Here is a 25,484-nt window from a genome sequence, read left to right as displayed (position 1 = left end):
GTCATTTAGGGCATAGACTTCTCCAAGGCACTCAGCATCAGCTTACCTCGGTTCCCATGGGAACCAATGACCAGGTACTGAGCAAATGGAAAGAAAACGATGCTGCAAACTTTCCTAAGATGCAGCACGCAGATGTCCATGCCTCTTATTGTGTCTCTAAAATGAGTCCTACAAGTAAACCTGCAAAATAGCAAACAAAAGGGGCTGACAGTCTTCTGCTGTACGCTGGGAGCAAGACCAAGCAGACGCTGTTATATACGTCAACCTTAGCAATCTGAGGATGGGGAGCTGTTGGGGAACAAAATGCAGATTTCTGTAACTTGAAATCTGTTCACCACAGATGTTCACCACATCTGCAGAGCCCTCAGACCAGAGTTATACTTAGGTCCAAAGGCTTCTCTGTGCTAGAGCAGGGAGGGACTCCCAGGATGTGACAAAGAGTTGGGACACGATATTTGGCTCTGTAGGGCTCCCCAGAGGCTGCAGCACTGGGATAAGTTTTGAGGTTGGAGGAACAACCCTGCTGTCACCTCCCAGTGACAGGAAAGCATTTGGCTGGAGAGGAGCACACGTTCTCCAGAGCTGGAAGCACATGTGGTCCTCCAGTCCTCCAGTACAAACCATGTCTTACAGTCACTGCTTTCCCAGTCACCCCCACTTATCCCAGTCCTTCAGGTGAAGCGCTGCTTTGGCAAAGCCTGCCCTCCGCTTCCTTTTGAGTTATTGTCACTGTGGGGACGGTACAACCACATTCACTGCTTTCATGCAGGTTCCCTTGGGTCAGGCTTTGCATGAAATGTATATTTCTATATTCAGGGATTTAAAAAAAAAAAGTGTGGCTTTGCACTGAAATGGTATGAAATTAGGAATTATAGCTAGAAATGGTATGAAATTAGGAATCTGTATCTATACAAGGTAAATTTTAGTTAACTGACTATTAATCTGTGAAGCTATAAAATCTGGAGCTGGATTTTATGGGATCCCATTTCTAGTCTGTAAACTAATCAACCTTGGAGAATTTTAAGTTTTGCTTTTGAATACTTGAACCCACAAAGTGCAAAAACGGTCAGATCCTGCCTTGCTGTTCCCTATTTTAAATGCAAAGGCAAACTGAACAAAGCAGAGAGGGAAAGAGACAGCTAAGGAGAAGCAGGTTAAATTAATGTGAAATAAAATCTATCCTCCAGCTCGCTCTGACGAAGGAGCCAAGCATCCTCCGTTTCTCATGGGAGAAACTCAAACCTGTGGACTTCCACGTGCAGAACCCAAGCACCGCTGCTGTCACATCAAACCTGCAGTGCCTGATAACAGACGATCAGGGTTTACAGACCTGGCTGGCAAGTTACAGTGAGGTACTGAGGAAAAAAGAAAAAAAAGAAAGAAAAAGAGAGAGACAAAGAACACTTAGCTGTTATTAAGATATTATCACCTCTTAGGATTTTGTCTGTCAACAGCTTTCTGGAGATGTTAACATAATCTGTGCTGTGTAAGAGCCGCCAGGAAGGCACAGATGTGATCAGTCACAGAGCCCATCACACACACGTTAAATTCCAAGTGAACCTGAAGAAGTATCAGGAATGGGACTGTGATACCTGACATCTCACAGACCTCAAGCACCAGAGGTATAGTTACATCTAGCCCTGATCCTACGTTCCTCCTCTACTCAAAATTTTCTCTGTACCCAATTTTGGGTATGTACGAGATATAGAACAAAGTCTTTTCTCTATTCAACTCCTTCCACAAAACTTTCTCTTCCTCCACCCATCTAATGTATTGCGTCTTCTCTATTTCTTGTTGGCTGTTGGAATAAGTTTACTGGCCATAACACACCCAACAAATCACAGGCAGTAATTAAGTTTGTTATTAAATGACTGACAGCCACTGCCACAGGGAGGCAAACAGAGACAAATGAGAGGAGGACAGAGGGGCAGGGGCTGATGGACACCTCAGCACAGATCGTCCTTGCGTTGTGCTCAGCTTTCAAAATGCGAGGTCTGTAGGTCCTGCTGGCCCCGTACCAAAATACTCTCAGTACCAAGAGTGCACAGCAGCCGGCACAGCAAGCGGGGAACTACTTAAGACAGCTAATAGGAATCACCAAGGATGGGGCTTAAATTTAAATCCTGCCCTTAATCAGGGAATGAAAGCCTCACTGCGGGTGACCGGCAGGCACTCTCCTCAGAAAATAATTCAGTGCCTGGATTCCTCTTCTGAAGATTATGTGCCCGAATTTCTCCTTTCAAGAGGGTTGCTTAACTTTTCAGCTGGGTTAAAGCAGGCTCACCGAGGGTATGGGGCATCTTTATCCCCCATCTTCCTCCAGCCTTGCCCTCCTGAGAGTTTATCAATCTCATTCCATCGAGTCATTCTCTCAGATGATGCCCGGCCAGATCCCTTCCATGCAGTCTTTAGCTACAAACACTTCTGCAATTTACTACCCACATCCATCCTGGCTTTACAGTCTCTTCCCTTGCTCCCACCAGCCTGCAGCATGAAGCCACATTTCTCTCCTGTCAGCTGAACTGCTCCTCTCTACAAATTCCTCTGCTGAGCCTGTGTTTCCTTCCTCAGTTGCTCATCACCACACCGCTTCCCCAGTGCCTGCAATGCTGGTGTCCTCGTGCTCCTTACGCACCTTTCTCCTCACCCTCCATCACTTCTCTCTCTGCCCCCATCAGCCTTCAGGTGCGCCCTTGGTGCAGCACAGCTGTAACAGCACGCCCAGTCCTCAGCTGCCAGACCTTTACTCTCTTCTCCTTCAAACCCCTCTTCTGAGCAGCCTCTGCTTCCCCAGGACCTCACGAAACACTTGTCCTGTTTCATTTAAATTCCACGGGCTGTGGGCTGTGCGATAAATCTTGCCGTTTACTGACATCTCACAGACTTGTGCCCTCTTGAAGCCACTGCTTACTAGCATAAATTTAAATACACACAATAGCATTTGGAAAGAATCTGTGGTTGTAAAAATACTTTATAAATAAAGAACTGGGCGCTAATAATTCATTAGGTTTCCTAAATGTGAATTAACAGATGAGCTACTTATATGTTTATAAAACAGCAATTACTTTAACTTGACGTTCAATAACTATGAAATTGTTTTGTCAAAAATCTCTCTGTGCTTGCAAATAAGCAATTACTTTTAATCATCCACAATAAAGCTCATTAACTGATTAAGAGATGATGACCAGTTAAAACACTGGCTTCGATGAGAACAGATGACACCACCTGATGATATTTCTGATACAGGCTGCATTTCAGACAAGAGCCAAGTTTTGTGTTCACATCAAAGCACACATTTTGGACATCAGTAAACATGATGGATCTGTCTGCGGGGGATGCACAATAGGGGAGAAGGCCAACGCTTACATGTCTACATGGAAGTTTCAGGACTTCATTTCTTTATTTTTTTTTTTCTTCCCTCAAAGAGCGCAGAGAACAGACTGCTTTGCCAACTGGAGCAGTTTCACTGAACTGTAAACAGGCGATGCTTGAAAGCCTGTCACCGAGTCTCCCGATCAGAAAAGAACAAACAGCAGGCGCCGGTGGACAGGCACATACACACACGCACACATACAGCGTATACGTTGTGATGTTTGGATTATTCAGCTACTAACTCAGAGCTGCAGAAGTTCACAGCTGTAAGAGGAGCCACTGTGCAGGGTACTTAGCAAACAGTGCTTCCAAAAGCACTTCTTGGCTTTCCAACAGCGTGAAAAGACAAAGCCTCCCTGCAACTCCTTCCGCGCCTCACGTGTGTGACGGGGTGGGCGAGCCTCCGTGGTGCACCCCGTAACAGGTCAGCTTCAGGGGCTGCACCATTAATTTGTCAAATAGGGTCGTGTAACAAAGCTCGAAACATTCTGCCTCTGGTGCTTGCTGCTCCTGCAGGTTGGTAGCCTTTGGGCTCAGAGCTGTGGCCTTACGGATTCAAGATGGGGTGACAAAGAGCCGAAGGACATTTCACAGCATCTTCTCTGCAGGGGTGAAATAGCAGTTTAGAAAGCAACTGGCAATTTCACAGAAAACAATTGATTTTCTCTTTAAGTGGCATACAGGGAAAGCCGTTCTCCATTGACCTGTGATCAAGGGAAATGGAAGATGAGGGAAGAGAAATCAAGTCTGTTTCTTCTCTATCAGGGTACTTCTCCATATGCAGCTCTAAAATTTCAGGCCAAACAAAGGAAAATTTCAGGCTACCCTAAGGAAGTACATGGATGCTCCTGAGGAAAATCTCCCTTTGGAAACAGGTGGTGCAATGTGAGAACAAACTAGCAGACAAAAATGCCTTTCTTGGTAACTGCAGAGAAAGGTACCATGATTTTGAACTACCTGCACCATGTGGTAAGTCTCTCATCACCCACAGCCAAATTCTCTCACGTATATTTTGTGTGATGCTGGGCAGATGCATTTTAAACAAGACTGAGGCACCAAAACTGTAATTTGCGTGGCAAGGTCATTGCTGCATGGAGCAACAACGCATTTCTGGCAGGATTTGGCGTCAATCTGTGGAACATTGATTTCAGAGAGGCCATGTGCAGAAAAGCCTCTGCTTCAGCAATGTTAATCTTTCTTCTTGATCTTCTAGGAATAAAAAAAGAAAGTTTTATAAAATGTCTGTCTTGCCTACAAAAGATGAATCATACTGCTTTTCAATAGAGCAGCAGGTTGCCAAGGGACTCTCTTCAAGGTTATTGTTTTGAATACCTGCAAAAAACCCCACATTTTTTAAGGTTTTCTACTGTGTTTCTAAGGAAATGAGGAAGGAGATGAAAATGGACAGATGAAAACTTGACCCAGGGAAATGTGAAGCAAATTATATAGCACAATTTGAATGACATGAAATTGGTTTAAGTCATTTTTTTGTTAACAGCCTCCCCTTGCAATCCCGCCTCTCCCAAATCCCCAAAAGCTGGATTTGTCCATAGTTTGACTTCAACATGTACAGCTTATGCCAGAAGATTTTACACACCGGAATTAGAGACACAGGAGCAAAGACCAGAGTGCAGAAGGTTCCATCTCCAGCATCTACTCATCAGATTACAGCAAATAATTCAAGCCATTGTCTGCATTCGCACTGGAAACTGCACTTGCTTTCTCAGCTGATTGCTTCTATCGGGTTCTGTTCTACTGCTCAAAGTTACTGCCATGAAAATGAACATTAACCCAAAAATCAAATTATTCACAAGCAGTGATTTTCAATTCATCATGGGCAGTAACTAGGTAGGAGCTCTAATTCCACAAATTACCGGTTGCCCACTTAGATCAGAAAGCAAGAACGTATCTCAGGTCTTCGGTATTCAAACAGAAATGAGGCAATGGCATATTAACCATCCATATAGGTGGGGACTCACATGTGATATCCTGCTGGAATGAGGAAAGCAGGACAAAGATATAGAGAACTAGGACATTATTAATCCTCACGTTATCCTGGACACTGATGCTGCTGGAAATCTTTCTTGTGAATCCCACGCCAGTGACACGTTCACACTTACCGCGCACGCGGTTCTGTAAAACGAAGGGAGGTGCAAGGAAGAGTGCACTGACAGAACAAGCGGGCATAGAACCGGTGTGACAGTCCTCCCCAGTTCACATCACACATCTTTCTGGGTACTTCACGAGGCAGGTCAGCAGACTGCACTAATTTGGAGACCATCAGTCCTAAGGTACCCCTTTACTACCCGACACACCTTGCTGCAATACACACTATGACATAGCCCCCAGAAACGACCGCCAGCTTTCTAGCTGTTTTGCTGCCACACTTCAAATGCAGCAGAGCTGCACCAATTGAAATTAATTCTCTTTCTGGTGTGGTAACATTAAGGCTACATGTTATCAACTTAAATTCCTCCACCAGAAACCCCACTCTTTCTCCAAAACCAATACCCAAGACCAGTGCCAGTGGTTTTGCATGTTTTTACAGCTGTTAAGTGCCATCAAGTGTGTTATATGAATAAATTATACAATGCTATGTTACACACTAAGGCGTGTAATAGCGCAGGGCAATTTGCTGCAGGTGAGAGATGCTCATTAAATGCAATTAATAAGCACTATCTGTGCACTGAAGGGCATAGGAGCTAATTATTAGAAGACATGGTGTACAAGTAATGCTTACAATTATGAAACTGAGGCACTCCCACATGAAATTTCAAGATGTGGGAATGACATAAATCAGGAGAACGATCCAGGCCAACCAACAGAGATACAGACACAGCGCTCATAAAATAAATGAACCCCACCGCTCCCCTCTGTGGTTATTAGGTCAAGGAACACCCCTCTATTATCCAGGCTTTATAAAGCACTCTAGGACTGGGCCAGCAATTTCTTCTTTTATAGAGCAATTACCTTGGCATCACACGGGAGCTCACAGGTACGAGGCTCGCGCCGGCGCACCCACGCACTGGGCTGCCAGTGCAAAGCCGCTGGTTGGGGATGTCGGGCTCGCTGCTGCTGACACAGGTCAGCCTCCCTCACGGTTTAGGCTGTAATCAGTTTTCTTTCAGTCCTCCAGAATTTTTGCATTTTTGCATTCAGTAAGGAAACAGAAATTTCAGGAAAAGTTCGGGCCATACCTGGCTCCAAAATCTACGTAGAGGGAGGAGGAAGGTGGAAATCTACATATAAATCCCTGTCATCCCTTCTGCTTATTAGAGTATTTGTTAAGTGCTAACAGAACAAACTACATTTCTCCACATCAAGTGAAAATAGCAAAGGAAAATGTTTATTGGTCTCACATAATGACAGAGCAATGGTATTTAAAAGTATGGATTCAAGGGAAATAAACTCTCCTTGTTTATCATCAATGACTGCAATTATGTTGTCAAGTGACAGACGAGTGTTTTGATTTCCTCTTCCTGCAGTCTTTTTACCTTCAACTTACATTGTAAGCTTGCCACTGTTTATTCATGTACTATTACAGAACCACTGAGAGTGGTTACTAATCAAGTGTATTTATTTTTCAAAGCAGTCACACCATGAAGCCATGGATACAGCTAAAGCTTAACCCTACAGCCTCCTCCAAAGCAGCGTGTTACTGATGTTAAAACCACCCCACTATACCCAAACAAACAGCAGAGCCAAAGGAGGGGGTAACGTGCTCCTGGACATGCAAGACTCGGTGCCTCGCCTACGACGCCTATATTCACAAATGCCTGCAGAAAATGGACTAAATATGAAGGAACTGCTCAGTATCTGCATTTTGCCTCATCGTTAGTTACGGGCAGCTCCAGACATAGTCAAATTTCCCAGGGTGTATGGGCACCCGTGTACGCTAGTGTTTTGCCAGAAAACACAGGAAACGAAGATCTGCACAATAGGTTTCCTGCCAAGATGGTAATAAAGTAGAGGACACAATAAACCTGCTCGCACTCATGGTTTTAAAAGCGCTCATGCTTTTTGCTGGATTCCCTTACGGTTTTTAAGCATCATAAAGCAAAGCCGTACATGCTGGGGAAAGCGCAGGCCCTTTACCAGCCCAAGCACACAGAAGGGGCTGAGGAGAGAGCGCACGACTTCCAAACTTTATACTCCCAGAGCAGATCAAGACTTTGTTTTCTCTCTGTGCGCAATTCATGGCAGATCTCAGCTGCTTCACAAGTTACATTGGTGGTAGCAGAGCTTGCCAACAATTACTTCCTCAGCAAAACAGACTGCAACATCGGGTAGGATGTTGTCCTACGGGACTCAGACTCCGGGTAACACGCCTGGCTCCTTCTTCTTTAATAATCTACAGGTAATACGGAATAAGAGCTGCTTTTTGTTTCTGTTTTTGCTGTCCAGGCATATGCTCCCTGATGGCTCTAAACTTTCAGTACTCAGGAACAGCAACAAAATGCACAGATATCTACTTGCAACAGAGCCCTTGGTTTGCCTTTTCAGAAAAATGAACACATCCCTTAGCACAAGAAACTGTTGGCTCATCTGAGACACAAGTATTTGGTATTTGCCTAATTTTGCCTGCTTTTATTTAAAAAATGACTTAAAAGCACATCTGCTTGATAAGCCACAACAACCGCCAGCCATGTTGAAAGAGAACAGAATACTCAGCTCCAGCGCCTTCAATAAAATCTAAAAATACTTCAGTAAGCACCCTTAACCTCTTCTAAGAACAAACTTGTAGGTGGGCTTAAAGCATTTGGTGTCATTACACTTCTGAACAATTTTGCTCCTTGAAATAAATTCAGTCCTGTCTTCAGGACATCAGTCTTTACTTGAGCTATGAAAGATCTTTAGTGTCCAAGCACACTTGATAAACAAAGATAGAAAAGGTTTCACCTGTACATCTCGAGAAAAATGAGACCAACACCTACCTGAAAAAGCAGCATCTGGAAAAAAAATCACATGGCTCACACCCAGCATGCATTTCAAAAGCACATAGGCTTCAACAGAAATTTTAAAGCTAAATGAATGGAAGGCAACATTAACTACAGAATTCCCTGAATGACTGCAGTCATTCCCTGGACAACGGACCTAAAAAGTAAAATGATCAGATCATTGGAGTTTCACCACCTATGCCAAAAAGGGAGGTCTCTTACCAAAGAAAGAGGAATTGAAGTAGGTCATTGATTTTCCCCTCAAGCTGAAATCTCATTTGACACAGAGTTAATTTTAATTTAGTTTTTTAAACCTGTGGGTCCCTATGAGCTCACATTTGATTCTTGGTGCTTTCCAAGGCATATACTGAAAGCAAACCCAAAATACAACAACTCATAGGAGAGGATCCAACAGTCCTGGAACTTCTGGTTGAGAAACCAAGTAGGAGAAAGCATCTCCCTGTGTGGTCACCTCAGTGATAGTCCAGGATCATTACCAATAAAGTAAAAAACCAAAACCAAAACAAAGCTCCTCAAGGAAAACATACGTGTGCCAGAATTATCCCATAAACTAGATCAGAACAGCAGGCTACGCACGCTGGACACACCCTGACTTACATGTGTTCAACAGCACGGAAACTTGTAATGCTGTAACTTGTAAAATCTCTTTTGTAATCAGGAGATTGAACACCAACACCAGGAGAAAATACCTCTTCAGGAAACGACAGCTACCTGGAACAGGTGACAGGTTGCAATCATTATTAGTATCACAGCCAAAACATGACACCCCACTGCGCATTTGCTGCTTGTACGGGCTTTTTGCATCACATCTGCTGTGTGTGTGATGTCTGCACCTGCAGAGCCCCTGTTACCAAAGAGAAGGGGAAGCACCAAAGTGGTGCTGTTATTCAGCATTTTGATGCGCTCATTTGAATCACATTTTTAATTTGACTGAATCCAGCTAAGAGGATACCTCACAATGTAGATATTTACCAGTTCACATTTCCATACCACAGTCTCTAATGATCTCTGCCGGTCTACTACAAGCCGCTAGGTATATACAGCCTCTTTATAATGGCATGTGTTTTCTTCAAGCTATTACAAAAAAATTCAAAACATCTTCAGTGACTGAGAGACACCGTAATGACATCACCTTTTAAACTGGATAGTATTAGTAAAGTCTTTAGAAACCTCGTATGTTAGATATTTGATTTCTTGTGATGAAGCTGCAAAGATGAGTAGACAGCACTGCCACAGTATTAACGGTAGCTTAGTATGTGCAAGTTCTTGAACTACTGAAGGGCTTGTAAGCAAGCACTCAGATGGCACCGACAGTTATGCAGGTACTTACTTCTGTATGCGAAAGGACTTACAGTGTTCAAAAGACCACTTACAAACAGTAAATCACGTAAGATGAAAAACAGGAGTGTATTGATTCCAGCTATTATTGAAAGGTGGGATAGAAGAAAAATAACCATTATCATAAAGACAAATCCTTCACATTTGGCCTGTTTTCTTTGTAATAGCTCTCCTGTAACAGCATAAGAATCCAGAGACAACTGTAGATGCGGAGATATTTCTCCAGAGAGCATGCAAGGGATTCTCTGTGAAGTTCAGAACAAGCTGTCAGCAAAGGCGACAAACAGGTGGCCGCTGCAGTCTTAGTGCTGCTTTGTTACTGAACATTTCCCATCCGAACACCCCCTCACTGTACACACTGCCAGAACTCTTTCTGAAGAGACAGACAGTGGTTGGTATCATCTTTCCTCTAGAAAATTTGTTGGGTATCCGCTACATTAAACTCAACACAACATTAAAGCAAAAAGTAGAGAAAGAGCTCTAGTGAAAAGAAGGAAAGAAAACAAGCTCATGCTGCTACAGAGCAATGCATTTTCTTGTTTTATTTTGAATTATTCTTCACAGATCCCCCCAGACGCCAAGGCAGATTTGGAAGGTTTTTTTTGATTGATCAGAGTTGGCCAGAATACTTTCAACAAAAGAGAAACAGAATTTGGTAGCATTCAGAAAATTAAATGGAACCCTCTTCAAAACAACAGTTTTTCAGAAATGTGTAAGTTTTCACAGCCTGAGACAGATGACAAAAGATCACTGGAGACAAAATGTTTGGTGTGCTTTACAACCTGCCCCTCAGACTCACCTGCTGTTTTAAATACAGGTTTGAACTTGACAGTGGTAAAACTTATTACCTGACCAAAATGGCAATATCTGAAGCATTCAAGTTAGTTGGCCAGACTGCAATTCATAGGTTTACTTTTATAAAGCACTGCAAAGTTTTTGAAAATAACAAAACTGTGTTTTCAAAGATATGAAGCATATTATGCATATGTGACAGATGGATCCGTGAACTGGAAAATCTCCTCATCATACAGGTCTTCTGGTAGTTTTTCATCTCCATCAGCAAAAAACGTAGGGAACGGAGGGTTTTTATTGCAGTCCTTGTAAGTAGACAATTTGCTATCTTTGACCTAAAATGCAGGAGGGGGAAGGGTGCAATTAATAAATCTTACAGAAGACTTTCAGACAGTGATACAGTGGAAATTAAAGAAATCACCTTGCATGCATAAGAGAAAAACCCCAACAGCATTTACATTACACTTGTTTATCTGAAGAATTCCAGGTATAATCATCAGTTATTTTAACATCAACCCCAGCTATTGAATTTAACATTTTGTACCTGTCATTAAGGAGTTTTTAAAAAAAAACAGCAAAACAAAACAAAAAACCCAAAGAGAATTTATCATTTGTGTGATATATCTCTCACTGCTGTGAGAGAATCAACACATACTCTCATGAATTCATTGCTCAATATTTTAAAATGTGAATAAAATAAATGTGTGTAAGTATGGCTTGTTTAAACTGTGTTTATATCCCACAGTACTTTCCTACACGACACAGCAAGCTATATTATGCAGTGTAATCACCTCTTCAACAACCAAGATATGCTTTTGTATTTATGACACAAACTAATTATGGCAACTAATTTTGCAAAGATATGTGCATGTGCTGTATTTAGTCCCTCTGCCTACTGCACAGCTATTCAGTGACCACGGAGTTAAGCATCTAAAATTCTTCACCCAGGAATCAGTACCCAAGTTTTAAGAAAGTTCCAAGAACTGTAGTGCCACAGAGAAATTACTTTCCTTCATAACCTCTCTACATGTGGAAAGATTTAAAATCTAGCCCCTGAAAATCCAATCTCTGAAGAAAATTAGTAGCTGGAATTATCAGCAAGAAGCAGTTTGTCTGCGGTAGAACACAGAAAGCTGGTATCTCTGAAGAAAAAAAGAGCTACAAATTCTCAAGAGATGAAATTTTATTTAAAATTAAATTCTTCATTTCTATATTGTTACATATGATCTTCCTCCTGAGCTGTAATAATCCCTTTCAGCCACTTTACTCAACTGGATTTTAAAAAAAAAAAAAAGAAAGTGCTAATAGATTAGAGAAAGTTTTAGTATACTAGACAAAGTTTTAGTATAGAGAAGATAAGCTCTTCCTCTTACTTTTTTTTTTGGTGGACTTTTAAAGAACTGGAAGCTTGTTCTTACTTGGTTGGAGAAAAACTTCACATAGGCCAACTGTGATTTATACCAGAAATTAAATAAAACAATTCTATGCCCACTGACAGTTCTGTTCTGACAGCACTGTATTTATCAGATTCATATCTGCTATTACTTGAGCCTTTCCCAAAGTCCATGAGGATTCCTGCAAAAGAAGCGCACAATAAATTTGACTTACATGTCAGCATCTGAAAAACTGTGGGAGGTTTTTTTGTTGGGTTTTTTGTTTGGTTGGTTTTTTCCCCCTGAGGAAGTTCCAACAGTTTTCTAAGTGTAGGCTTGACAAAAGAAAACCTTTTGCTAAGAATGAGGGGGCGAAGGGCTCAATGTTAGGATGGCTACTTAGCTTATCAAGTATATCATTCCTCTTCTACCAGCCACTGCCCTATGAAAAGTGTTCTCTATTCACTTGTAAACTGCCATGCATAACTACTGACGTATCTGTAGTCCACGCAGACAGCAATTTACTTTAGGTATCTGCATGGAATAAACCAGGCTGAGGTCCAAGTCCAAAGACCTTTGCTGCAACAGTTCCAGCAGCAGTGAGTTCAGAGGAAACACAATCAGGTTGCTTCAACAGTGGATCTGAACTCCTGAGGCTGAGGAGGCATCCAGGCATCCTTCCCTTTCAATACATTGCTGCTGTTTCTTTTGCTATGTGAAAATATGTTGTTATAACTTCATCAGTTACCTATTATTTCCCTTGCCCCTTTCTCTCTTACTCCCTAATCCTATTACACATCATAAGCCGCCTTTGTCAACAGCAAAACCTCCCATGGTGTCTACACAAGTTACAATAATATTAGGAAGATTAGAATAAATTATTTCTGATAACTTATTCATTTCATATATTCATATGTTTTTCATATCAACTTTTTTGTTATTTTTGATTATTTCTCGTCGTGAAACAATATGTGCTGTTACATACAGGCTGTGTCATTACAGGCTGTTTTGGACACGTGGAAAATGAAAGGAATTTAAATGTTTGTTTTTCCTCTCCCCCCCATCTTTCTTAAAAAAACCTTCTTATCACAGGATTTGGGAGTAAGACATCTGCTCTTAACTCACAGCAAACCCAACAGTCTAATCTTAGTCCTGCATTAGTTTATCTAAATAAATGTAAGATTTCTGTTCAGCCTTAACATTGTATTTTACATATTAATGTCAAGTGGCATTTTGCAGATAGTGCCTCTTATGCGATAAGGAGAATTCCTAAAGTAGTTTTAAGATTCTTATGAAACATTTTCAACAGACCATTGTTGCTTTCAGAGGAACACAATACTGTTTCATTTTGCCCCTTCCAAACTGCTCAGAAGCTTGACAGATCCCAGAAGCACAAGCCACATCTGATGTTAAAATTATTTTCTTCTGACATACTCTTTCTTTTGATTGGTACAATTGACAGAGTATTCCTTTTGACTGGTGAAAACTACTGCTCTTTTTCCATCTTCTTCTACATTCATTGCTTTCAAATGCAATTTAAATTCTGCTCCTGAAGCACCACCACCAAACTGAATGAACATGCCTCTCTCTCCCTTCCAAGTTGCAAAAGTTGTTAGATGGATATTATTATTATTCCTATCAAAAGGAAGAACTCAATTTTATTTTACATCTGAAAGTACCGATTAGCAACTTAAAACATGGCATGATTTATCTCTCTTCAAGAGACTTACTGAATGAATCCCTTTATATTTATTAAGGACGCAGCATATTAAAGGTTTCCTGTATGTATTACCTCAGATTCCTGCACAATATTTTCACAATATTGTAAAGGGGTTAAATAGTATGCAGCAGCAGTTACACTTGTCTGTACAGGCTTACACAGACAAGAAGTATGTGTGACCCAGCACAGCTCTTCCTGTTCTCCCAGCAACCTTCTGAGAGCATCCCTAATAAAGGAATAAGTTTTAATGCTCTCTGTTACTAAAATCCAGTGAATTTAGCTCTCACCCACAGAAGGAATCAGGCCGAGTGCCCAACTGGTTATTAAAATCCATAAAAGCATTCACTGTATAACTCAATATAACAATCACTTAGCTTGCTCAACTTCTGTATTAATACTACTATATATTATAGTATACTTTACTACTGATAGATGGTATATATAGTAGTGTACATACACTACAGTATATTCTCTGTGAAGGTTTTTTATTAAGAAGAATACTAGAGAAAGCTGAAATTGGAGCTGGTTGGGATTTTGTCACTAAATCTTTAAAACAGTCATAAAGGGTTTTGCAGACAATTAATAAATTGCACATATACGTGTCCCATATATTGACAGCATAACAGGTAGTATAAACAAATACAAATTCAGAAATCTATCACCACAAAATACTTAACATGGTCTTAAACAGGCATTAAAACGTGATGCTTAAGTCACAACTCACATTTGTAGTTTAACAGGGCTTCAGGCTGTGTTAGCAACCACAGCAAAGAATGCAAGTTGGTTGCTAAACAGGAAAATGTGTTTAAATACACAGAATGTAAGAAATAGTCTCCTCAGGTGTCAAACATTACCTAGCTCTGCTTCTCTGCTATTTTTGAAGCTAGACAGCAAACTGAATTCAAGAAGTATATCCATTCCTGACCAGCCTTCTTTTGTCTTAAAAAACCCAACCAACCAACCAAAAGAACCCAACAACTCCACACAACTCTATCATGGGGCCCAAGGTACAGGACAGGGAACATGAAAGAAGTGAAGGCATCACACTGTTCCTGCATGTCCTCAATTTGAGCACAGCACACCCAACTCAGGCATCAGCAGCTAGAAATACAGACAGTAATATTGGCAAGTGTGGTACAAAATAAGGAGAATGCAAACAACTACAGACTTCTCTAAAGGAAAAGAAAATATAAAAAAAAAGGAAAGAAGCATCAGGGGAAGACTGAGAAGTTAAGTTTATTAGCTCAAGCAGAATACTATACCAAAGCAACTGTATACTTCAAGTTTAACTCAACTCTAGCATGCAAGAAGGCCAGTTCAGTATCCAACTTGCTAAGGAACTCCTATGGGTTGCAGATTTGCCAGAATTTCTGCTTTCACTGCAAGTGATATATTCAAAGATATCAACATTGAATGTGCTAAGAAAATCAGGTGCCTTAAAATTAGGACAGGTATAAAACATTATCAAAGATAAACTATAACACCCTGAATTATGATATACCATATTAGAGTATCCCCTCCATTATAAAGCATCTACTTAAAAAGGGAGTTAGTCTTGTGCTTCTCTCTTGAATGACAGAAGAGATAACTTTTTGGTAATATACTTGGGAGAGAAATCGAGAGCCATAAGCTTCCAAAAGAAAAAACTATTAGCTTTTTTTCTACAGGATCAGCTCCACAGATGGTAACTATAGGCCCTGTGATCTAAGAAGATACAGCAAACAGAAACAGGTATTACCTGAGGTAGGCTATCTCGATAGGCACAACACACTAATTTACAAGTGCTTACTCTGCGACATTTGTCACAGAAAAATTCCATACATTCTAGCACACTGCTAAAGTTTCTTAATTTTATTAGACTTTGTCATTGAGAAAGAAATCCATGCTAAAGCAAGCTTTTTTTGATTAGTTTTCCAGTTGGCTAGAAACATTACTTATGTCAGTTATTTACCTGCATGCTTCAGTGTGCAATATCAAATGAAATTTAATTTCTAATTAAACCAAGAGTCCATCAATCCTAGTATTCTGCAGTTTTATTCTGCTGAAAATGAAACCTGAAAAATTTAAGTGCTTCATCTCCGTCTGGATACAGTGCTGATGCACTAAGTTTCCAAAAATATATAACATACAAAATAAATATATGCTTTAAGGTGCACTGTGGTTTTAATGGTTACCAAGCAACACAGAGTGGGTACTGAACACAAATGCCTTCCTCTTAGAGACACACAAAGAGAAAAGTATTATGCGATATTCCTCTTTTTGAGCTCAGAGACAGACTGATCCAAATTCCCTCGTCATTAGTTCCACTTAATTATAGGCAGGTATTTAGTGGAATGAATAATAATTATGAATGCTAATATCCCATAATCTCTCTCCCCAACTACAGATCCAAACAAATATACAAGAATATATAGAAAGTCAAAGTCTACATGCAAACAAGAAAACACCCTGGAAGAAAGGCATAACACACAAGCTAAAACCACCACAGATGAGTGCAGCAAGATTAAATGGAGAAAGAAAAAACAGAAATTAGAGAACACATGCCAAATAGTATTGCTTTGCATGCTTTTTTAATTAAAGCTTTCTCCACTCTTCAGAGATGTATTCGAAAATATAAGGGGAAAAATTAATTAATACATGTAATTCCTATGGCTTATGGAAAAAAAAAAAGCCAGAATGTATTCACCAGCTCGAGGAACGGGAATGGACTCTTGCTGACTACACACTCCCTTCAATCACCAAATATTTGAGCGGAGGCAATTTTAAAAAATCTGTTTCTTACCTACTGCTGTGTGTTCCTCTCAAACAGTGTTATTTATTACTCAAAAGTCATGAAATGTTGAGTCTGAAGCACTTTGGTCAAGATCTTTCAAATGTTATATTGTGTTAATCATAGAGCTCTAAGGGACGAAATCCCTCATTTTGCTCAGGGATCCTCAACCCTCATTAACGGAATTAGCTGTAACTCTGAAATGCGTATGCCAAAATGCATACTTGAAGATACTTGGACTTCTAAATTGTAGATAACTATGACTTGAAACATCTTCAAGTATAGGTAACTTAGAAATACAATTAATACAGATTCCGTATCTTGTAGACATCATGTACGAGGATTAGTAAAGCAGTTAGAAAAGTGCCTTGTGCCACTTATTTAATACTGACAGATTAAGTTTACTTGAAAAAAAACCCCAATGGAGCCATTTTAACTTTTGGTCTTAAGATAAAGTTCCAATCATCATCTATGGTGAGCGAACTGAACAGAAATCACTGCGGGACATGGCAAGCACTTAAATGGTATGCAGAAGACTGCTGTGGCAATCAAAGTCCATTATCCTCTTCACAACACGCAGATGCCAACACGGCTGTTTCACTGCATATGCTCAGATGGCTTGGCCCAGCAGTCTCCTGTTAACAAGGCTGTTGACTATGGCAGTGCTGTTGCCTCAAGGACTTTTTTAAGCTAATAGCTGGACTGCTTTCAGAACAAAATTGGTAAATCCAAGGTGCTAAGGGGGATGCTTTCCAGCCTAGGCAAGAGTAATGTTTGAGTAAAGAAAAAGAGAAGGTGGAAGAAAAAGGTGGAAGTGACCCAATCATGACAGAAAGCACATAACGCTTCCAGTAGGTTCTTCTCCAAGCGCAAATGTGCAGTGCCTGATTAGCAAGGGGACATTGATATGAGATCTTCACGGTGTACATAAGAATGTGTGGTATTAACACACACAGCTTTGCTTTTAAAACCAGTTTATATTACAGGTGTTCATGTTTTCTTAACTCACTTAAACAGAAATAAAAAAATTAATTTACTCAGTCTAGTTAGAATAAAAGTTAGGAGCTGGTAGAAATAAGTACTATATTCAGAGTCTCACTGGCTTCATAAAATGTTGTATCCTTGCAGATAAGACACCTGAGATGTGTACATGCAGTTGCCACTGAACCATGTAAGTATGGATTTTAACAGCATGACTAGGAGAACAAGATGCACAACCTTTTGCTCTTGCTTAAAGCTCTTGCTTAAGACCACTACTAAGATCAAAGAATAAAGTCTGGGCATCAAACATTACTAATTGTTTCAGCTGCATTATGGTGCTTGTATACATACTTTATAATTTAAAATAACATCCTACAACAAATTCACACTTAATTAAGCCTCAGACTAACATATAGCAACCAGGTTCATGGCTCAGGATTAGAAAAAATACTTAAAACACAGTTGAAGACAAGGTCATTCTGTCCAATATACGGCTGAAAAGCCAAACTACAGTCTTAATTCTATGTCATTGATGTCATGCCCAGTAATTTTGCAGAAGTTATCCTGAAAACTACTTCTCCTGGACATCTGATCTGTTAACCAATTTCCACTGTATTGGGAGAGAAATGTGTAATGTATTCTCCAGGTTTGGGCTGGACATTACAATCAAAGCAGTTTAGAGATACCTCACTCAGAAAAAAAGGCCTTATTTCCAGCAAGAGAAATACAACAATAAACTTAATTTTTCTGTGTGCAAAACACCTATTTGAAAGCAAGGGTTGCTTTACTTAATGCCTAGTAACCATGGAGTTTGGCTCCACAACTAGAAAATACAACAGAAATTGGATGCCCATAGTAAAATATGACAAGAACATAATAAACTAGTTGAAAACATCTGAACTTGATCAACTCTAACTTTTCAAGAACTTGATAATTTAAATCCCTACAATACTTCTGAGGATTTTAAACTATATATCAGATATATAGGTATGTCTGCAACAAAATCTTCATAATCATTCATAATAAAGATGTTTGATACCCTGCACTCTATTAAGTCAGAAAGGAAACAACTTCCTCCAAGTAATTTGTGCTTGCAGATGTGCAGAATGTACCTAATTAGAAAGAAAAGCCTATTTTGAAAATAATCCTTAAAAGTACTCTTCTTGCTTTGATGTGGATTATTTACATTGTAAGAACAAATACTGGACTCTTCATTGTTTCAGTTTTTCATAGACAATCCTGAAACAATCTCCATAAAACCTGAAATTAATTCTGTAGAATGCCACAGAAAATAACGCTGACGCAATTATACCGATTGCACAGGGGACTCATCGTTGTTGTGAACTCCAGCTGTCTTCTCCTGTACCTCAACTGCTCCTTGGAAAGGTAACTGCTACTGCATACAGGAATGCTCTGAATAACCTTGAAAGCAGCACTTGCTGTGTATTTCTGTTTGTGAATACAGGCCTTACATAATACTCTGGAAATCTCACCACCGTGCTATTGACTCAGGTTAGTGTTAAAATGGGATGGACCTGGCCCTGAGACACTTACCACATGGTTACAGCGACTGTTGGTTTGTCATATGCTACATGGGTGCACAACCCCAGTGCAAAGCTAAGAATAAGCTGTTTAGAGTAAATGGTGACCCACTGCCTCTATTAATCACTCTCTTTACAGAACTGACCCTACTGCCCTTGAATTCAATACTACAAGACGGGACTCTGAAGAAATGAAGATTGCATTCAACCAATATTTTTCCTTTTGTACGAGATTTGTGGAGAGATTAGAAGTCACCAATACCAGTAAGTTGAAACTAGCAAACATACCTTCACCAGACAATTTGTATGACCTGGAACAGACCCATTTACATAAATAATGTCATGTTTTGTGTTGATCCTCCACACCTAGGAGACAGAAAAAAAACCAGACATTGAGCTTGTTTCAGAGACTATTCCCAGTTTTACCAGCAGTAGTCCAGCAAAGCACAAACTGATTAATTGGAGGTGGTACTCTGGGGCAGAAGAATGTTCTGCACAGGTCTAAACTTGCCACAGAAATCAGTCACATGCTACTGTGAATGCACAGCTTTCTAATGCAGGACTCTATTAAATAGTTCTAAAGGGCTTGTGATCAGGCTATACTTGGTAAGGCAGCTCTTTGTCCAGCATAGCGCCAACCAAAGTTCCCAAGTCTCTTTTCCCTCTAGCAGCAACAGCAGTTGAAAAACATCACATCTGACAAATTAAACCAAATATGCCCATGAAAACCTTACTGCGATCATAATTTCTTAATTCTATGAGGTGCTCAACCAAACACGCATGTTTTCTGTTACAAAATATTAGTTTTAGTTAGCAGAGAGCAGCAGCAGCACACTTTTTTTGCAAACTCAAGGCTAATATGCTTTTTGTGCAAACTGCAGGGGTTGCCTTCAGAGAGAGAAAATAGCAGCTGCAATAGCCCAGGAACTGCTGCAGCTATATACACATCAGAATCGAGACAGAAACTATAATTGCCCCCTTTGCACATGAAAGTGAAGGACCACAATAAAGTTAGGACTTCAGACAAGTCAGACTTGGGTTGCGTTTGAACAAGTGGAACAAGAATGAAAACATTAACTGAAGGCCACTGAAAGTCTGATTGTTTTCCCACTTCAAAGGCAGAAGTCAAGGGACACAGGGAAAAACACATCAGATGTGGAAGTTATCGCCTGAAATGATAAAGGACTGCACAAATGCAGAAGGAATTCAGAGAACCCACAAGAAGACACGAGCAGGGATTTGTTGCTCTTGTCTTTCCAGCTTGCTTACTTCAAGATGTAAGCTGTCTGGATTCTGACAGAAATGACAGACAGTTCACCACCACAAGGCTACATGGCTAAGTCCACTGCTTGGCAACGCAACCACCGTAGACACGTTCCAGTACACTCGGAACTCACCTTTAATCCAAAGGATGTCCTATAGATGTTACCCATTCTACCAGGCATTTTCTTTCCGCGATAAACTTTGGCAGCTTTCTAGATAAAAACAGGGCCAAAAAAAAATCACATAACTGCAAGAGGTACACTTACAAACTCAAGAGGAGCACCAAAGAAAATATGCTAGTATCTCCAATGTTGAAAATATCTAATATTGAAAATATCTAATACTGATTAGCATTTAAAATATCTCCTGCTACATGTTAGGTATTATGCTACATGTTATCCTAAATACTTGACCTCAATGATAAAATTGCTATAAATACTGTTATATCAACAAAAGGATTCTAGCTTTGCTTAATACTTAATGTGTACAGATTCACAGCAAAATCTGCACTCATCACATACTTTGACTTTGTGAAATCAAATCAAGAAAAGTTTGGGTTTTTTTCCCCTAAAATCCCTGTCAACACAAAACTCTCCCCTACATCACAGACCGTAGCAACTGGAAACTTGCCTAAACTACATGTGGATGCTACCACAGAGCTCCAGAGCAGTTCTGCCTTGGAAGGCTCCCAAAATGAAAATATGCTGTAGCTTCTCCCCTCTCGCTAATCCATGAGTTTTATACTGATGTAAACCAGAATTTTTAAAGCATGTCTTTTTGAGAACAGAGGTTTTAACTACATTCCCTGCTATGCCTTCGTTTCTGTAGCCCATTTTTGTTTGGCTGGGTATAACCTAGAGAACAAAGGTAGAAAACAAAAGGCAGGAATAGATGCAATAATTTCCAGTTCCACACTATTATCAAATGATTTGTCTTAGTTTCCTGTACCACTCTGTTATGCATTAATAATGCTTTTTGTTTTTTTTTTTTAACTCATGTGAAAATCATGATTTCATGAAATCAGCTGCAATGAAGTTCTAGGTACAGGATTCTGTACTGAACAATGCAGGATTACAATATATATCTGAGGTGGTCAACAACAGACTGGAAAATAAAAATCAAGGCATTGTTTTTCCCCTATTGCATCCTTTCACCTTATTTCCTTTTCATCACACTTATTTCCAATACTATTTCCCATTCTATATACTTTGTGAAATTACATTGAGCATTACTGCTTAGGAAATTCTAATTTAAAGAAAAGTAAAGAGGGGTTATTTTGTAATGATGAATACCATCTGCTAAAACAAAGTGTTGTACATTCAAATATTTATGTTCCTCAGTCTTCAGAGAAAACAGTGCCAGGTGTAGAATTAATTTTCCAGCTGAAATGAAGGACTATAAATCAGTACTGTATGCTTTTACAGTCTCAATTACTCCAACTTCATTGCCTGGTGCCTTTTTGCTTTTATTATTCTCTTGAGCATTATTAAATAAAAATTAAAAAAGGATTAATTTCTGTAAGAAAATTACAAACAATTCAGGTTCAGTACTCAATTGGTCTTAATTCTGTATAACAAAGCTAGTGTGCAAAACTCTCTCTTAGTTCAGCCTAAATATTGTGCAACCTTTATAGGGACAAAGTTTTAAATGAATCTGTTCCAAAGAGCTCTTAAACTAATATTATTTATAGATTGAAACTTAAAAATATTACTCTGTACTCTGCTTAAAAATGCTTAGAAGCCAACAATTTTGGGAATCAAAGAGTTCATTAAGCAGCTACGTAAGCCAGGCAAGGTGATAAAAGCAATTAAGGTTCCAAAGAATAGTACAATATGTGCAGTATAAAATAATGGGTAAATCCTTTCCAACCTATAAATGCTGTGATAAGATCCTTAGAACTGTCTCTGAAGCATTGAGACTTCTCTCAGCTATACTACAAAATACCACAATTTGCTCAGTTACAATATGTTTGCTCACATACCAGCAATACAGAATATTCATAAATTGAAGCATAAGGGAACAGCTACCTGCATTGCTCATTACACAGGTTTCTGAACTTCCTTTGAAACAGCTGGGATTCTCTGCTGCCACAGAGTAGATGGTAACAGTTAGCTATTGTGAATTGTTCATTTTTAGTAAGCAGTTCTAAAAATACTGAAGAATGTTTAAACAGGAAATAAGAATCCTCACATTGGTAGATATTGCTCCAGGACGTCTGTGAGTTTTTGTCTGGCCGTGGCTCGCAGGCTGACCTTTAAATCCCCATCTTTTCATGACACCTTGAAATCCTTTACCAATTCTGAAAAGAAAAATAATTAGAAACAAACCTAGGTTAGCCAGACTTCAGGTTTCTAGCGGTAACCAGTAATTTCAGTCAGGCTCATGATCTTTTCACCTTTAGCAAAACTCAGCAGAGAGAAGAATGTATTTTTTAAAAAAATAATCTATTTTATACCATAAACATATTCCAGTGCAATAGTCAAAGGTTGCTTTACAGAATAAGAAGCAGTAGAATAGAGTCAAATAGGCCAAAAGACTACCATAAAAAGCTCCCTGCTGTGATGGACCTCAATACATGGTACCGTAATGAAGCTTTCAGCAACTGGGCACTAGAACAAACAAAAACCCAACCAAAAAAAACCTGAATAAAAAGCAACTGCATAACAAGTACTAAAACTTAATGACAGGCCCTAAGAATCAAGAGAGGAAAGAGATGGCTGCTTAGACTAGCATAAAAGTAAACCAAGGAACATTTCTTTTCCAAACTACAATAGAGTCATCTCTTGAAAACAGTTTTATGTGTAGTGAAAATACTTAACTCTCTTGATCTGTACTCATCTGACAAACAAGGTCTACCACACAATAACAAATAAAACATATTTTCAGAGTCCATGCCTTAATCTTTGAGGCATATGATAGTATTACTGGCTTTGGAGTTCTCCGTCTGCAGGGACAGACTCAATAGGAAAAATTGCCTCACCACTGCACAAAAGAAAAGCTGATTAAAGTGTGTTTGAACCAGCACTGTCTGTTTCCAAAAGGAAAAGTCTGACCACAGGGTTTATGGCTGCACTGATTATTTAATTAATTTAACAAGATGATCTTTTTCCTCCAATTTACAGAAATCCTTTCTCTGTAATGCACTTTGTAATGTCATGGTCGTATCCATTCAAGCATTTGAACCTTATGGCCAAACACAGGAAAATAAACTCAGGTCTGAGCATGCATACAGCACGCTGTATATAGGAACTACATTTTGCTGACTCCTCTATCAGAAAAGCACTACCATTAAAAACTAGAGAATATATACAAATGTGGAAAACACCAACATTCACAAAAAATGGATTCTTTCCTCTTCCACTTGAACAATTCTCCTCTGATTGCTGGCCTAGTTGCCTAGAGCAAGTCCAATTTCAGTCAAAACAGCCACAAATGGAAAGACTCTCTAAAGCCACATAACCAAAAGGAAACAAGACTTGTGCAACCACAGTGTCCATCTCTTGTTTTTCCTTCCCTGCTCAGAACCTAGTGGGCAATTCCAGTTAAACTTGGCACAGAAGAAAGATACATAATTGTTTGAAATCAAAATTATTGGTTAGAAAGTCTTGAATTTTTTTTGCTCCTTTCCTACAACTAACTAAGGAAATGCTAGACCATGATTAGCGTAGTGATCCGTTCCTTTGGCTTGCGAGCTGGCCGGTTGTGCAAGTGCTTGCCACCAGCAAGAGAGTCTTTCCAGGCCAGCAGACAGTGGTGGAACGTGGGGATATGGAGAGCGTCGGGGCACTGAGAGGGAGCTGAAGGCACATGTAGGAGGGAGGACCAGGGTTAGCTGGGATCAAGAACACAGGACAGAAATCTAAAGGATGCAAGGCTTTGTTACACCAGTTTCTCCTGAATCAGCTTATTTGAAAAGCTTGCAGTAATGAACAGCTATAGTTGTAAAAAAAACAGTTTGAAAAATACTCACGCTTTAAGGAAGCTAAAATCTGTCTTCTATGTCTGCAGATTGCTACGGGATTAGCAACTTTGAAATACATAACAGAAACTAAGCTATAGGAAAACTTGTATCTATTCTGCCAAAATGCTATTTTTTTTTTCTTTGAAACTATCCAGTATTGGCCATGTTTTCCAAGTAGACGACTACTGGCATCTCTAGCTGGAAGACGGAATTAGCAAACTCCAAAACCAACTGCAAGTGGGTCGCATAACAACAGCTGTGCAGTTACTAGAGCGAGCAGATTGGGGGCATGATTAATTCTTTAGCTGCAGAAATGTACTTGCAATTCAGAGAAAACCATACAACCATTGAAAGCTACCATTTCAAATGAAAACAGTACTGTCAACTTTAATCAAGAAGCATAAATCCCTGATGTCATGAAACCACTTCAATATTTCATTCAGATTGTTCATTTTTAGACAGGAACAATTTAGAATACTGTAAATTGTACTTTTCAATAAAATATAAAAATATAAGAAATAGTTAAAACTTGCAAGAGATGCATTTTGAAAAAAAATGTTTACTTCACCAAATGCTATAAGATATCTTCAAAAAGAAGCAATTATATCACAAGATAGAGTTGCTAGTATTTAATTATTTATGCAATAGACTACGCTCATCTACTTTTTGGTATTTCCAATTACACACATATTTTTGGTGAACAAAGACTCAGACTTTACAATACCGAAGCCTTAGGAAATTTATAGAAAGCGTGGCCAGACTCAAAAAGAGCACTCTGGTAAACCTGAAAATTGTCATGCATCTGTTGATCTGGAATATGAAAACAAATATCCAACATCTGAAATATTCTGGCTAAAGTCAAAGACAGATATCTCAATGTTGAAATCAGAGTACTTCATAGTGTATAATGCTTTACTATCTACCAAGGTTCTTTCATCATATTAGTTCAATAATGTTTTATAATAGTTTCATTTTTTTATTTGTGAAAAACTGACTGAAGGTTTCTGAATTACCTACAAACACACTTTATGTTACGACTTTTTGAACATTAATTTTCTATTCAACATGATGCAGTCACCATCATGATTGAAAACAAAAACAAGTTTTTATTAAGTAAATAAGCAGCAGCTATAGTTTTATTCATTTTGGAGTTTCTCATTATTAAAAAAGAATAAACAATGTATAATGTTCTTTAAACACGTATCAAGATGAAAAACAATTACACAGACAGTATATATTTCTTCCTAGACTCATGCCCAATCTGAAATAAAGGTGGAACCAGAATAAAAACTACAGGATTACATAAATCAAATGTAAAGTTTAAAATCAAGGAACTACTAACATCTGTTTAAATCAAATTTGAAAGGAAGATTGTTCAACTAGGCACTCAGTAGCTTAGCCAATGTACCTCAATC

General features: G+C 39.3%; 1 protein-coding gene across 1 annotated transcript in view; it reads right to left on the bottom strand.

Annotated features, from left to right (window-relative positions):
• Window positions 1-10,195: 10,195 nt before the first annotated feature.
• Window positions 10,196-25,484, bottom strand: part of MRPL3 (mitochondrial ribosomal protein L3) — a 31,222-nt gene continuing 15,933 nt past the window's right edge. The window contains exons 7-10 of the mRNA XM_054817434.1: window positions 22,299-22,407; window positions 20,243-20,320; window positions 19,134-19,211; window positions 10,196-10,795 (exon numbers count right to left, since the gene is read on the bottom strand). Coding sequence (XP_054673409.1) covers window positions 10,646-10,795; window positions 19,134-19,211; window positions 20,243-20,320; window positions 22,299-22,407 — 415 coding nt within the window. The 3' untranslated portion in view covers window positions 10,196-10,645. The remainder of the gene's footprint in view (window positions 10,796-19,133; window positions 19,212-20,242; window positions 20,321-22,298; window positions 22,408-25,484) is intronic.

Source organism: Grus americana, chromosome 2, assembly GCF_028858705.1.
Source record: "Grus americana isolate bGruAme1 chromosome 2, bGruAme1.mat, whole genome shotgun sequence".
Lineage (NCBI taxonomy): Eukaryota > Metazoa > Chordata > Aves > Gruiformes > Gruidae > Grus > Grus americana.
This window is presented reverse-complemented; position numbering and strand designations above follow the sequence as displayed.